Genomic DNA, 14,232 nt, shown 5'->3' with positions numbered 1-14,232 from the left:
GGAAACAAGAATGCATCCTGGGAAAGGGACGTCCAGGGGCTGAGAGCCTGGACCTTCTCTCCTCAAGGGGAAGCCTGTTCCTCTCAGTTTAGCTCCTTGGCCCCGAGGCTCCAGTCAGGTGCCAGTGCAGGGGGGGAACAGGCTGCCAGAGGAAGGCTCTAGCTCTCCTCCCCTCCCTGGCTTCCCGCCACAACTCAGCCACCAAGGTGATCTTTGTTGCTCTTTCACTGGATGGGTATGGTCTGTGTTGGCTCAGAGTCTGCATTTGCCTGACTCTCAGCAAATTTGGAAAAGAAGAGACTGTATTTTGAAAACTCACATCCCTGATTTAAGGGAATCAGGCCACATTGGCAGGATATTTATTTTATTCTTCTCTATTTCTCAATTGCCTCATCTGTAAAATGGGGACAATAAACTTACCTACTTCATAGGGTTGTTGTGAGGATGAAAAGTTTATATAAGTAAAACTTTTAGCATGGTATCTGGTGAATAGGAAGTGCCCATTAATTTTTTTAAATTAACACTTCACTTTTTAGAGGAGTTTTAGGTGCACATCAAAATTGGGGGGAAGGAACAGGGATTTCCCATTTATCCCCTGTCCCCACACATGCAAAGCCTCCCCCATCATCACCATTGATAAACCCACATTGATACATCATAATCACCCAAAGTCCATAGTTTAAATTTAGGTTCACTCTTGGTGTTGTACATTCTGTGGGTTTGGACAAATGTATGATGACATGTATTCATCATTATAGTATCATACAAAGTATTTTCACTGCCCTAAAAATCCTCTGTGCTTCACCTGTTTATCTCTCCCTCCTCCCTAATCCCTGGCAACCACCGATCTTTTCACTGTCTCCACAGTTTTACCTTCTTCAGAACGTCATATATTTGGAATCATACAGTATGTAGCCTTTTCAGACTGGCTTCTTTCACTTAGTAATATGCTTTTTTTTAAACTTTTTATTTTATATTGGAGTATAGTTGATTAACAATGTTGTGTTAGTTTTAGGTGTACAGCAAACTGATTCAGTTATACATATACATGTATCTATTCTTTTTCAAATTCTTTTCCCATTTAGGTTGTTACGTAATATAGAGCAGAGTTCCCTGTGCTATACAGCAGACCCTTGTTGGTTATCCATTTTATTTATTTATTTTTATTGGAGTATAATTGCTTTACAATGTTGTGTTAGTTTCTGCTGTACAGTGCAGTGAATCAGCTATATGTATACATATATCCCTTCCCTCTTGGACCTCCCTCCCCCCACCCCATCCCACCCATCTAGATCATCACAGAGCACCAAGCTGAGCTCCCTATGCTATACAGCAGGTTCCCACTAGCTATCTATTTTACACATGGTAGTGTATTTATGTCAAACCTAATCTCCCAATTCATCCCACCCTCCCCTTCCCCCCTGTGTCCACACATCTGTTCTCTACGTCTGTCTTTCTATTCCTGCCCTGCAAATAGGCTCATCTGTACCATTTTTCTAGATTCCACATATATGCATTAATATACAATATTTGTTTTTCTCCTTCTGACTTACTTCACTCTGTATGACAGTCTTTAGGTCCATCCACATCTCTACAAATGACCCAATTTCATTTCTTTCTGTGGCTGAGTAATATTCCATTATATATATGTTCCACATCTTCTTTATCCACTCCTCTGTTGATGGACATTTAGGTTGTTTCCATGTCCTGGCTATTGTAAATAGTGCTACAATGAACATTGGGATACATGTGTCTTTTTGAATTATGGTTTTCTCAGGGTATATGCCCAGTAGCGGGATTGCTGAGTCGAATGGTAGTTCTAGTTTTAGTTTTTTAAGGCACCTCCATACGGTTCTCCACAGTGGCTGTATCAATTTACATTCCCACCAACAGTGCAAGAGGGTTCCCTTTTCTCTGCACCCTCTCCAGCATTTACTGTTTGTAGATTTTAAAAGTTCTTCCATGTCTTTTCATGGATTGATGATTCTTTTTTTTATCACTAAATTTATTTATTTATTAAAAATTTATTTTATTTTATTTTTTTATACAGCAGGTTCTTACTAGTCATCCATTTTATACACGTCAGTGTACACATGTCAATCTCAATCTCCCAATTCATCACACCACAACCCACACACCCCACCGCTTTCCCCGCTTGGTGTCCATATGTCTTTTCTCTACTTCTGTGTCTCAATTTCTGCCCTGCAAACCGGTATATCTGTACCATTTTCTAGGTTCCACATATATGCGTTAATATACGATATTTGTTTTTCTCTTTCTCACTTAACTTCACTCTGTATGACAGTCTCTAGATGCATCCACGTCTCTACAGATGACCCACTTTAATTACTTTTTATGGCTGACTAATATTCCATTGTATATATGTACCACGACTTCTTTATCCATTCGTCTGTCGATGGGCATTTAGATTGCTTCCATGACCTGGTTATTGTAAATAGTGCTGCAGTGAACATTGGGGTGCATGTGTCTTTTTGAATTATGGTTTTCTCTGGGTATATGCTCAGCAGTGGTATCACTGGGTCATATGGAAATTCTATTTTTAGTTTTTTAAGGAAGCTCCACATTGTTCTCCATAGTGGCTGTATCAATATACATTCCCACCCACAGTGCAAGAGGGTTCCCTTTTCTCCACACCCTCTCCAGCACTTGTTGTTTGTAGATTTTCTGATGATGCCCATTCTAACTGGTGTGAGGTGATACCTCATTGTAGTTTTGATTTGCATTTCTCTAATAATTAGTGATGTTGAGCATCTTTTCATGTGTTTCTTGGCCATCTGCATGTCTTCTTTGGAGAAATGTCTATTTAAGTCTTCTGCCCATTGTTGGATTGGGTTGTTTGTTTTTTTAATATTGAGCTGCACGAGCTGTTTATATATTTTGGAGATTAATCCTTTGTCCCATGATTCATTTGCAAATATTTTCTCCCATTCTGAGGGTTGTCTTTTCATCTTGTTTATGGTTTCCTTTGCTGTGCAAAAGCTTTTAAGTTTCATTAGGTCCCATTTGTTTATTTTTGTTTTTATTTCCATTACTCTAGGAAGTGGATCAAAAAAGATCTTGCTGTGATTTATGTCAAAGAGTGTTCTTCCTATGTTTTCCTCTAAGAGTTTTATACTGTCCTGTCTTACATTTAGGTCTCTAATCCATTTTGAGTTTATTCTTGTGTATGGTGTTAGGAAGTGTTCTAATTTCATTCTTTTACCTGTAGCTGTCCAGTTTTCCCAGCACCACTTATTGAAGAGACTGTCTTTTCTCCATTGTATATCCTTGCCTCCTTTGTCATAGGTTAGTTGACCATAGGTGTGTAGGTTTATCTCTGGGCTTTCTATCTTGTTCCATTGATCTATATTTCTGTTTTTGTGCCAGTACCATATTGTCTTGATTACTGTAGCTTTGTAGTATAGTCTGAAGTCAGGGAACCTGATTCCTCCAGCTCAGTTTTTTTCCCTCAAGACTGCTTTGGCTATTTGGGGTCTTTTGTGTCTCCATACAAATTTTAAGATTTTTTGTTCTAGTTCTGTAAAAAATGCCATTGGTAATTTGATAGGGATTGCATTGAATCTGTAGATTGATTTCGGTAGTATAGTCATTTTCATAATATTGATTCTTCTAATCCAAGAACATGGTATATCTCTCCATCTGTTGGTATCATCTTTAATTTCTTTCATCAGTGTCTTGTAGTTTTCTGCATACAGGTCTTTTGTCTCCCTTGGTAGGTTTATTCCTAGGTATTCTATTCTTTTTCTTGCAATGGTAAATGGGAGTGTTTCCTTAATTTCTCTTTCAGATTTTTCATCATTAGTGTATAGGAATGCAAGAGATTTCTGTGCATTAATTTTGTATCCTGCAACTTTACCAAATTCATTGATTAGCTCTAGTATTATCCTGGTAGTATCTTTAGGATTCTCTATGTATAGTATCATGTCATCTGCAAACAGTGACAGTTTTACTTCTTTTTTTCCAGTTTGTAGTCCTTTTATTTCTTTTTCTTCTCTGATTGCTGTGCCCAGGACTTCCAAAACTATGTGGAAAAATAGTGGTGAGAGTGCACATCCTTGTTTTGTTCCTGATCTTAGAGGAAATGCTCTCAGTTTTTCACCATTGAGAATGATGTTTGCTGTGGGTTTGTCATATATGGCCTTTATTATGTTGAAGTAGGTTCCCTCTATGCCCATTTTCTGGAGAGTTTTTATCATAAATCGGTGTTGAATATTGTCAAACGCTTTTCTGCATCTATTGAGATGATCATATTTTACTCTTCAATTTGTTAATATGGTGTATCACATTGATTGATTTGCATATATTGAAGAATCCTTGCATCTCTGGGATAAATCCCACTTGATCGTGGTGTATGATCCTTTTAATGTGTTTTTGGATTCTGTTTGCTAGTATTTTGTTGAGGATTTCTGCATCTATATTCATCAGTGATATTGGTCTGTAATTTTCTTTTTTTGTAGTATCTTTCTCGGGTTTTGGTATCAGGGTGACGATGGCCTCATAGAATGAGTTTGGGAGTATTCCTCCCTCTGCAACTTTTTGGAAGAGTTTGAGACGGCTGGGTGTTAGCTCTTCTCTAAATGTTTCATAGAATTCACCTGTGAAGCCATCTGGTCCTGGACTTTTGTTTGTTGGGAGATTTTTAATCACAGTTTCAATTTCATTACTTGTGATTGGTCTGTTCATATTTTCTATTGCTTCCTGGTTCTGTCTTGGAAGGTTATACCTCTCTAAGAATTTGTCCATTTCTTCCAGGTTATCCATTTCATTGGCGTAAAGTTGCTTATAGTAGTCTCTTAGGATGCTTTGTATTTTGGCGGTGTCTGTTGTAACCTCCCTTTTTCATTTCTAATTTTATTGATTTGAGTCCCCTCCCTCTTTTTCTTGTTGAGTCTGGCTAATGGTTTATCAATTTTGTTTGTCTTCTCAAAGAACCAGCTTTTAGTTTTATTGATCTTTGCTATTGTTTTCTTTGTTTCTATTTCATTTATTTCTGCTCTGATCTTTATGATTTCCTTCCTTCTGCTAACTTTGGGTTTTGTTTGTTCTTTCTCTAGTTCCTTTAGGTGTAAGGTTCGATTGTTTATTTGAGATTTTTCTTGTTTCTTGAGGTAGGCTTGTATAGCTATAAACTTCCCTCTTAGGACTGCTTTTGTTGCATCCCATAGGTTTGGATCATCGTGTTTTCATTGTCATTTTTCTCTAGGTATTTTTTGATTTCCTCTTTGATTTCTTCAGTGATCTCTTGGTTATTTAGTAACGTATTGTTTAGCTTCCATGTGTTTGTGTTTTTCACGTTCTTTTCCCTGTAATTGATTTCTAATCTCATAGTGTTGTGGTCAGAAATGATGCCTGGTATGATTTCAGTTTTCTTAAATTTACTGAGCCTTGATTTGTGACCCAAGTTGTGATATATCCTGGTTATGTTCCATGCACATTTGAGAAGAAAGTGTAATCTGCTGTTTTTGGATGGAATGTCCTATAAATATCAATTAAATTTATCTGGTCTATTATGGCATTTAAAGCTTGTGTTTCCTATTAATTTTCTGTTTGGATGATCTGTCTACTGGTGTAAATGAGGTGTTAAAGTCGCCCACTATTATTGTGTTACTGTTGATTTCCTCTTTTATAGTTGTTAGCAGTTGCCTTATGTATTGAGGTGCTCCTATGTTGGGTGCATATATATTTATAATTGTTATATCTTCTTCTTGGATTGATCCCTTGATCATTATGTAGTGTCCTTCCTTATCTCTTGTAACAGTCTTTATTTTAAAGTCTACTTTATCTGATATGAGTATTGTTACTCCAGCTTTCTTTTGATTTCCATTTGCATGGAATATCTTTTTCCATCCCCTCACTTTCAGTCTGTGTGTGTCCCTAGGTATGAAGTGGGTCTCTTGTAGACAGCATATGTTTGGGTCTTGTTTTTGTATCCATTCAGTGAGCCTGTGTCTTTTGGTTGGAGCATTTAATCCATTCACGTTTAAGGTAATTATCAATATGTATGTTCCTATTACCATTTTCTCAATCGTTTTGGGTTTGTTTTTGTAGGTTCTTTTCTCCTCTTGTGTTTCCCACTTAGAGAAGTTCCTTTAGCATTTGTTGTAGAGCTGGTTTGGTGGTGCTGAATTCTCTTAGCTTTTGCTTGTCTGTAGAGCTTTTGATTTCTCCATCAAATCTGAATTAGATCCTTGCCGGGTAGAGTAATCTTGGTTGTAGGTTCTTCCCTTTCATCACTTTAAGTATATCATGCCACTCCCTTCTGGCTTGTAGAGTTTCTGCTGAGAAATCAGCTCTTAACCTTATGGGAGTTCCCTTGTATGTTATTTGTCGTTTTTCCCTTGCTGGTTCCAATAATTTTTCTTTGTCTTTAACTTTTGCCAATTTGATTACTATGTGTCTCAGCATGTTTCTCCTTGGGTTTATCCTGTATGGGACTCTCTGAGCTTCCTGGTCTTGGGTGGCTATTTCCTTTCCCATGTTAGGGAAGTTTTTGACTATAATCTCTTCAAATATTTTCTCGGGTCCTTTCTCTCTCTCTTCTCCTTCTGGGACCCCTATAATGCGATTGTTGTTGTGTTTAATATTGTCCCAGATGTCTCTTAGGCTGTCTTCATTTCTTTTCATTCTTTTTTCTTTATTCTGTTCCACAGCAGTGAATTCCACCATTCTGTCTTCCAGGTCACTTATCCATTCTTCTGCCTCAGTTATTCTGCTACTGATTCCTTCTAGTGTAGTTTTCATTTCAATTATTGTATTGTTCATCTCTGTTTGTTCTTTAATTCTTCTAGATCTTTGTTAAACATATCTTGCATCTTCTCGATCTTTGCCTCCATTCTTTTTCCGAGGTCCTGGATCATCTTCACTATCATTATTCTGAATTCTTTTTCTGGAAGATTTCCTATCTCCACTTCATTTAGTTGTTTTTCTGGGGTTTTATCTTGTTCCTTCATCTGGTACATAGCCCTCTGCCTCTTCATCTTGTCTATCTTTCTGTGAATCTCTTTTTTATTTTTTTTAAGTGTTGAATACTATTCCATTGTCTAGATGTACTATACTTTATATTATCCATTCTCCAACTGAAGGACTTTTTTGCTGCCCATTAAATTTCAGCTAGAGGTTTTCTTCCTTTTCAAGATTGATTCTAAAAACCAACTTTCTCCAACCCCTTCCCCATACAGCCATCAATTCTCCTCCTAGCCTTCCTTAAACTTCATGTCCAGAATACTTTTTCTAGTTCTTTTTCTTTTTGTAATTGTATAAAATACACATAACATAAAATTTACCGGGTTAGCAATTTTCAAGATTAGTTACAGTAGTCTTTAAATATGTTCATATTGTTGTGCAACCAATCTCCAGAGCTTTTTTTACCTTGCAAAACTGAAACTCTGTACCCATTAAACAACTACCCCTCATTTTCCTCCTGCCTTCAGCCCCTGAAGACCAGCATCCTATTTTCTGTCTCTGAATTGACTACACTGGGGACCTCATATAAGTGGAATCATACAGTATTTGCCTTTTTGTGACTGGCTTATTTCACTTATTGTAATGTCTTCGAAGTTCATCCATATTACAGCATGTGTCAGAATTTCCTTTCTTTTTAAGGCTGAATAATATCATATTGTATGTATATACCACATTTTGTTTATCCATTCATCTGCTGATGGACACTTGCGTTGCTTCCACCTTTTGGCTATTCTGAATAATGCTGCTATGAACATGGGTGTATAAATATCTCTTTAAGACTCTGCTTTTAATTCTTTTGGATATAACCCAGAAGTAGGATTCCTGGATCATATGGTAGCTCTTTAAAAATTTTTTTGAAGAACTGCCATACTGTTTTCCTTAGCAGCTGCTCCCTTTTACATTCCTACTGACAAGGTTCTAATTTCTTCACATCCTAGCCAACACTTGCAATTTTCTATTTTTTTCTGATGGTGTGAGGTAATATCTCATTGTGGTTTTGATTTGCATTTTCCTGATGATCAGTGATGTTGAGCATTTTGCCTCTTTCTATAACTCCTATCATCTTCCCTTTAACCACGATGCACAATAGAGCAGTCCTCCCCACACAGCTTCTACGCAGGTTGTTTGTGCTCATCCATGTGACTGCAGGCCAGTCACATAAGATATATTGATCTTCCCTCTTTTTCATTAAGATATATTGATCTTCCCTCTTTTTCAGATTGTAAATACCTGGAGGAGGAGGAGGACTATGGTTTTCTTATTCTCCGCAGTGACTTAGGAAAGTCTGCATTTAGGGCCTGGGTGTGTGATGATTTCCCAGTAAACCACGTGTGGTGGGATGTGATGTCCAGAAAACATGGCTGACAGCAAGGGTTGGGGAGTGTTTAGCGCCCCCCCAGGAATTAGCCGGGCATCCACATCTTCTCTCGGGGCTCACTCCCATTGTCCTCTGCACCCCTCCTCCCCAGGTACAAGCCTCGGGAGAAGCTGAAGGTGAACTTTGGCACTCCCGAGTTCCTGGCCCCGGAAGTCATCAATTACGAGTTTGTCTCGTTCCCAACAGACATGTGGAGTGTGGGAGTCATCACCTACATGCTGTGAGTGCCCAGGGGCCTGACGCCCCACTGGGAATGGGGGCCATTTGTCTTAGTTTGGGTATCCTTAGAAGCAGCAAAAATTTGAGGGCAAGGAGTTTATTGGGGAGGCATCCCCAAGAAAAGCCAACAGAGAAGTGGGGAAGTGAAATGGGGAAGTCAGTAACCCACTGGAGTCAGTAACCACTGTGGGCACCTGGAGTTTAATCCTGCAGGGAACTGGGGCCCACTGTGGGACACCCACTCAGAGCTAGGCCAGCTGGTGGGGGAGGGAGTTGGGGTATTAATACACTGACTCTAATCAGTTGTTGCTAGTGGGCTGGTCCCAGAGTTATTAATTCCCTGAAACTTCTGGGTGGATAAATCAGCTTCCACTGGAGAGAAAGCCCTCTGGCAAAGAAATGCAGGTGCTGTGGTGCAAGTGGGGCTGGAGTGCACTGAAGCGGTAAGGAGAGGGGAGGGCAGGGCAGGGCACAGCTCCTGCATCTTCTAACTTTGTCCCTCTGCTCTGCACTCCCTGTTTTCTGTGGGCTGAGGAAGCAGAGTTAGGATGGGCTGAGAGGAGATCTGTGCACAGACTAAATGTCCTCCTCTCTCTCCAACTGTGGACATCCCTCAGCTATTTCCTCAGAGGCCCAACAAAATCAAGCTTTGCTCCCAGTCTTATTATTACAGTTTGTTTCCCCACACTTTGTGTGTGTGCTACACCAGGCTGGGGAATATTGTGGCCCAAGGCCAGCCAGTGAAGTTGTCTCATCTCTCTGCCCTCCTCTAGAGGAGCCTAATAAAGCCAGTTTTCCTTTGGCCCCTGAGGCCTCGGTAGTCTCAGAGACATGTCAAGCTATCTTAATATTCAGTCAAATATACCTGATAAATGGGCATATTGGGTTGGACCCCAATTTACTCTTTACTTCAGGGTAAGGGGGAATGTGGTGAGCATGATAGGGGACTTATTCCACCACTCTTCCTGCCGTCAATTTTTCAGTGCTTCCACTTCCTTTATTGAGCGCACTGGACTTCTCCTGTGGAGAGGCAATGGGGGTGCTTTTCTTTTGAACCCTCTTGGTTCTGGTTAGTTCTGCTTGACCTTGTAAGAGTCTTCTCTATCTTGTCGATGTGTGTTAGCAGGTATAGCTTCCACATACTGACAGTCCTTTCTCTCCTCTGTAGGCTCAGTGGTTTGTCCCCATTTCTAGGGGAAACAGATGCAGAGACCATGAATTTCATTGTGAACTGTAGCTGGGATTTTGATGCCGACACCTTTGAAGGGCTGTCAGAGGAGGCCAAGGACTTTGTCGCCCGGTTGCTGGTCAAAGAGAAGAGGTACCCTTTATTGCTTGTCACCCATGATCCATCCTGATGGTGACCATCCATCTGGGTGCTGTGGAAATCAGGCTGGTGCTGAGCAGGGCTGCTGAAGCGAATGGTCCTTTCTTCCTGTAGGCCGATTCTGTCCAGGATTTCTTAGTCTGCTACTTCTTTGGGGAAAAAAAACAAAAGGTAGCAGGGAAAGGGACAAAGGAAGTCAGTTAAGAAACAAGCAACTAGGAGCATAAAATCTAGACAAGAGTTTTAGAAAGGACCATATTTACAAATTAGGCCTATTTCCAAGTTATTGCTTTTCATAGGCTAATGTTGAAAAAAAGTTGAGATATGCAGCTGTTATTCCCCAGAATAAAAGACAGAAAACCTTATTTCCTGGTGATGAAGACCTACTAGGTTTTCAGTAGCTATATCAAGGTTATGGGTTGGGCCACTGAGTTTTCCGATACACAGACATATGGGAATAACTACAAGTGGTGGGGAGACAGCTCTCGTTCCCTAGCCTTGACTGTTTTGTTTCTTCCTTATTGTGAAAAGTTATGTGAGAGGAAATACATTTCTAATTCAGATGAACAAGTTGACATTATTCTCTGTGAAGAAAGATGAGCTTCTTTCAAGGCTCATGTTCTTTTACTTCTTAAGAGCAATTCCAGACACAGCTGGCCCTCCTACTGTCCTGCCTTGATTCCCCAGCTCTCTCTGGGAGGTGGTGATTAATCACTAGGACACATCCCCTCAATAGAGGGCAGGGAACATTTTGCTGACGACATTCTTGCACTTTTAAGGATGGGAATTTTAGGTAGTAGGAGGTCTTTTTTTAGCAAGTGGCATGAATCTGCCTATATGATTAATCTGTTCCACTGACTCAGCTTCCTACCAATTAAACAGATTTTGGATAGCCAGAAAAATGCAACCCCAACTAAAAGTCTCACCTGCTGTTTGATTTCACAGCTGCAGAATGAGTGCCACACAGTGCCTGAAACATGAGTGGTTGAATAACTTGCCTGCCAAAGCTTCTAAATCGAAAGTTCGTCTCAAATCCCAACTATTGCTGCAGAAATACATGGCTCAGAGGAAATGGAAGGTATCTGTTTTTCTTTTAGTAAAAGCAGCATTTGTTTTCTTAAAATGTCCTTTGAAAGAAGTGTACTAAGTTTTCACTTATGTTTTGATTCTAAATAGATTATTTAGGGGGGAAAAAGTCTCATGTCAAAAACCTGTTACCTTGATTAAAAAATGCCACAGATCAAAAGTGACTGGCATAAAAATAGCATTTAATTCATACTTATGTGAACACTTGAAGTGACAGAATGAAATTTGAGCATGTGTTCTCAATGAACATCGCAGTGCAGTGCTCAGAACTAACTGCCTGTAGCTTGAGGACGATTCCTCCACATTTTAGAAAAAGGGCCTAGGAAAGCCCTATTGGGCTTTAAAAGCTTTATAATTTTGTTTACAACAGAACTCTTTGGAACCATGGACATAGAATGTATCTTAAAAACAGTTGTCCTCCAGGGAAGTGACTTTCCAACATTTTGATATTGGCTTAGATCTTCAATAAAAAACAAAACCAAAATGCTTTACCCAGAGAGCCAGTATACAAGTACACGTATACTCGCACACATGTGAAACAAAAATACTGTGACATTTGCTCCACAGAGTGTGATGCACTCTGATATTTTCTATTCTATGATATTTAGTTTCATTAAAAAAAAGTTGTTAGTCATGCCCCACCAATTTGATTTCATGACCCACTGGTGGGTTGTGAGTTACAATTTGAAAAATACCATTCTAGGGTGCTCCATTTTTCACATGAAAAGGGTAGGATATCATATTTTCTCACTTCAAACTTGCTCTAAACACGCCCCTGAAAGTCATGTGACTGTTTTACTATAATTTTGCTAGAATCTTCTTTTCCCCTTTAGTTATCGATCTTAAACAAACCCAAGTGGCTAAACTTAAGCAAGTCCTTTTATTGTTTCTTCTTAAAGTAATTGATCTAAAAATATGCCTTTTTCCCTCCCTTTTTTCTCTCCTTACCTTAAGAAACACTTCTACGTGGTGACTGCTGCCAACAGGTTAAGGAAATTTCCACCTTGTCCCTAATCCTCAACTCAGCTGCTCCCATGGGCGCAGAAATTACTGAGACTGGTGGTGAAGTCATGACTGAAGATTTTTAATAATCTGGCCTTCTACTTATTTTGTAAAAAAAAGGTTATGGCTGTTGCCTTCCTTGTGGACAAAAAGTGGCTGTAAAGAGACTGACCTAAGAACTTTTTTCTGCCTTATAAGATCAGTTGAAATGCTGTGATTACTTTTCAAGTGTACCTACTTTTGGTGATAAGTGTAGGCATGCTTTAGGTAGGTAGGAAAGCTTCTACTTTGCATATGTCAAATTTAAAGTCTAAGCTTACTCTGATTAAAGAACCCAGCGGACTATCACACAGGGCATGTTAGTCAGTGTTACCTCCTCCAGTGCAAAGAGTTCCTAGCATTTTGACTTGAAATGTGAGCTCAAGTGTGAGCTGACATTTTGTATTACATTTGTTGCTCTAGAGTGAAGCAATGTGGATTTAAGGCAGAGATCCTCAAACTTGTTTTAACTTGTACTCTCTTTTGAGAATCAAAACATGCATCCTTTAATATTCTTTGAAATTTCAAAATGTACTGTCATGGCTATATCAGAGCAATGATAGTTTTGAATATGCTTTTAAAATCTGTACATACCTCTAGCCTCTCTTATTCTGCCCTGTCCTGACACTGGCAGTCTCCCTCCTGATCTCGCTTCCGCAGTTATGAATCTATGGTCTAGTAAGTCTGGGAACTGATATGTAATATGTGAAAGAGAGATAAGAATGTAATGATGTTCAGCTTTCTGAGAGAAACACAGAAATGATGCATCAAGAGAAAACAAATGAAAACTGCTCTCCTACTGTTTTATCAGGTATATACCCATCACTTAACTAACTTCAAGAAATGATTAACAAGGAGTACTTTATTATTCAAAAGGAAACAATCCTTTTAATTTCCTTAGCTGTAAGGAAGTTTTTGTGCTGTTCTCATGAACTTCTTGGGTCAGAAGTTTTTAGTTACTTTTAATTTTTAATTAGCCATGCAACAGTTTCACAGCCTTTCAGGACTTTTGCCCCATAATAGACTTTTTTTATTGTGGGGAGAGAGGCAGAAGATGGAGACATTAATCCTCCTGCTGCATTTCTTCGGTTATAGCTTTTCTCTGGAACACTAACCCCTGTTGGGAAGCTAAGATTTTCAGTATCAGCACATCTAGGCCTGCTCCAAGCTTGTCGGCTTGTGGATGAATATCAGAAGAGGTGGCTGTTGGAAACCTCCCTTTCATGGGCCAGTAACAGTGATTTGGTAAAATGCTTTCTTTTTAAGGTGTTTTGAAGGCAGCCTCCAGAAGGAGCTATAGAGGATATCTATAGTTCTATCTATAGTACGGTGATTCTTCCCTTCCATGGGACTTCACATTCTTGGGGGAATGCTATGAATCTTCTCCCCAGAAAAATGTACAGTTAGTTATCCTGATCTAGAGCACCACTCCCTCATAGAAATATAATATGAGCCATATACAGTTTAAAATTTTCTGATAGCTTCTCTAAAAAACCCCAGTAAAATTAATGTTAATAATTTATTTAACATATCAAAACCTATTTCAATATGTAATCAATATAAAAATTATTGATTTTTTTTCATACTAAGTCTCCAAATCTGGTGTGTATTTTACACTTAAAATACATGCCAGTTCAGATTCTAGGTTTTTATCAGACATACAATTTGTATTTAGATTTCATAAAATTTACTGTGGAAAAATATAGTCACATATTCAAGTTGTTCAAGCATCTTAAATATTTTCTAGTATTTTTACGTTTAATTAAAATGAAATAAAATTAGAAATACAGTTCTACTGTTGCATTAGCCACATTTTAAGGGCTTCATAGCCACATATGGTTAGTGGCTTCTATATAAGACAGGGCAGATCCAGAGAAAATCCGATAGCTATCAAATTTTAATTTTTCCCCCTATATGCTGTTATTCTCTACCTAGAGAAACTTTTCAACAAAGTTCCTTTGAGGGATTTGTTTAGGCCCGGCCCACACAAGTGAGAGGTACTGCATAAGTTAGCCTCCCTTATTTGAAAGGCGAGGGAGCTTTTATGAAACTTTAATTTTCTGGATAGTTTTAGTTCTCTGCTGGTGTGTACTTGAAAATTTTTTAGATTGCAACTTTGCTAGTATTAACTATTTCAAACGGGACTTTTTAATTTGAATGAACAGTCATTGAAAACTTTTGGGAAATCAACGATACT

The 14,232-nt window shown here is 38.8% G+C and overlaps 1 protein-coding gene across 3 annotated transcripts in view; it reads left to right on the top strand.

Annotated features, from left to right (window-relative positions):
* Window positions 1-13,568, top strand: part of MYLK3 (myosin light chain kinase 3) — a 57,585-nt gene extending 44,017 nt beyond the window's left edge. For all 3 annotated transcript variants that reach the window (XM_059903885.1, XM_059903886.1, XM_059903884.1), the window contains exons 10-13: window positions 8,454-8,582; window positions 9,750-9,902; window positions 10,854-10,986; window positions 11,949-13,568. In XM_059903885.1, the coding sequence (XP_059759868.1) occupies window positions 8,454-8,582; window positions 9,750-9,902; window positions 10,854-10,986; window positions 11,949-12,008 (475 nt within the window). In that variant the 3' untranslated portion in view covers window positions 12,009-13,568. The remainder of the gene's footprint in view (window positions 1-8,453; window positions 8,583-9,749; window positions 9,903-10,853; window positions 10,987-11,948) is intronic.
* The last annotated feature ends 664 nt before the right edge of the window (window positions 13,569-14,232 follow it).

The sequence above is a fragment of the Balaenoptera ricei genome, chromosome 19 (assembly GCF_028023285.1).
Source record: "Balaenoptera ricei isolate mBalRic1 chromosome 19, mBalRic1.hap2, whole genome shotgun sequence".
NCBI classification, from domain to species: Eukaryota; Metazoa; Chordata; class Mammalia; order Artiodactyla; family Balaenopteridae; genus Balaenoptera; species Balaenoptera ricei.
Note: the sequence above shows the minus strand (reverse complement) of the source record. Positions and strands in the feature narration are given on the sequence as shown.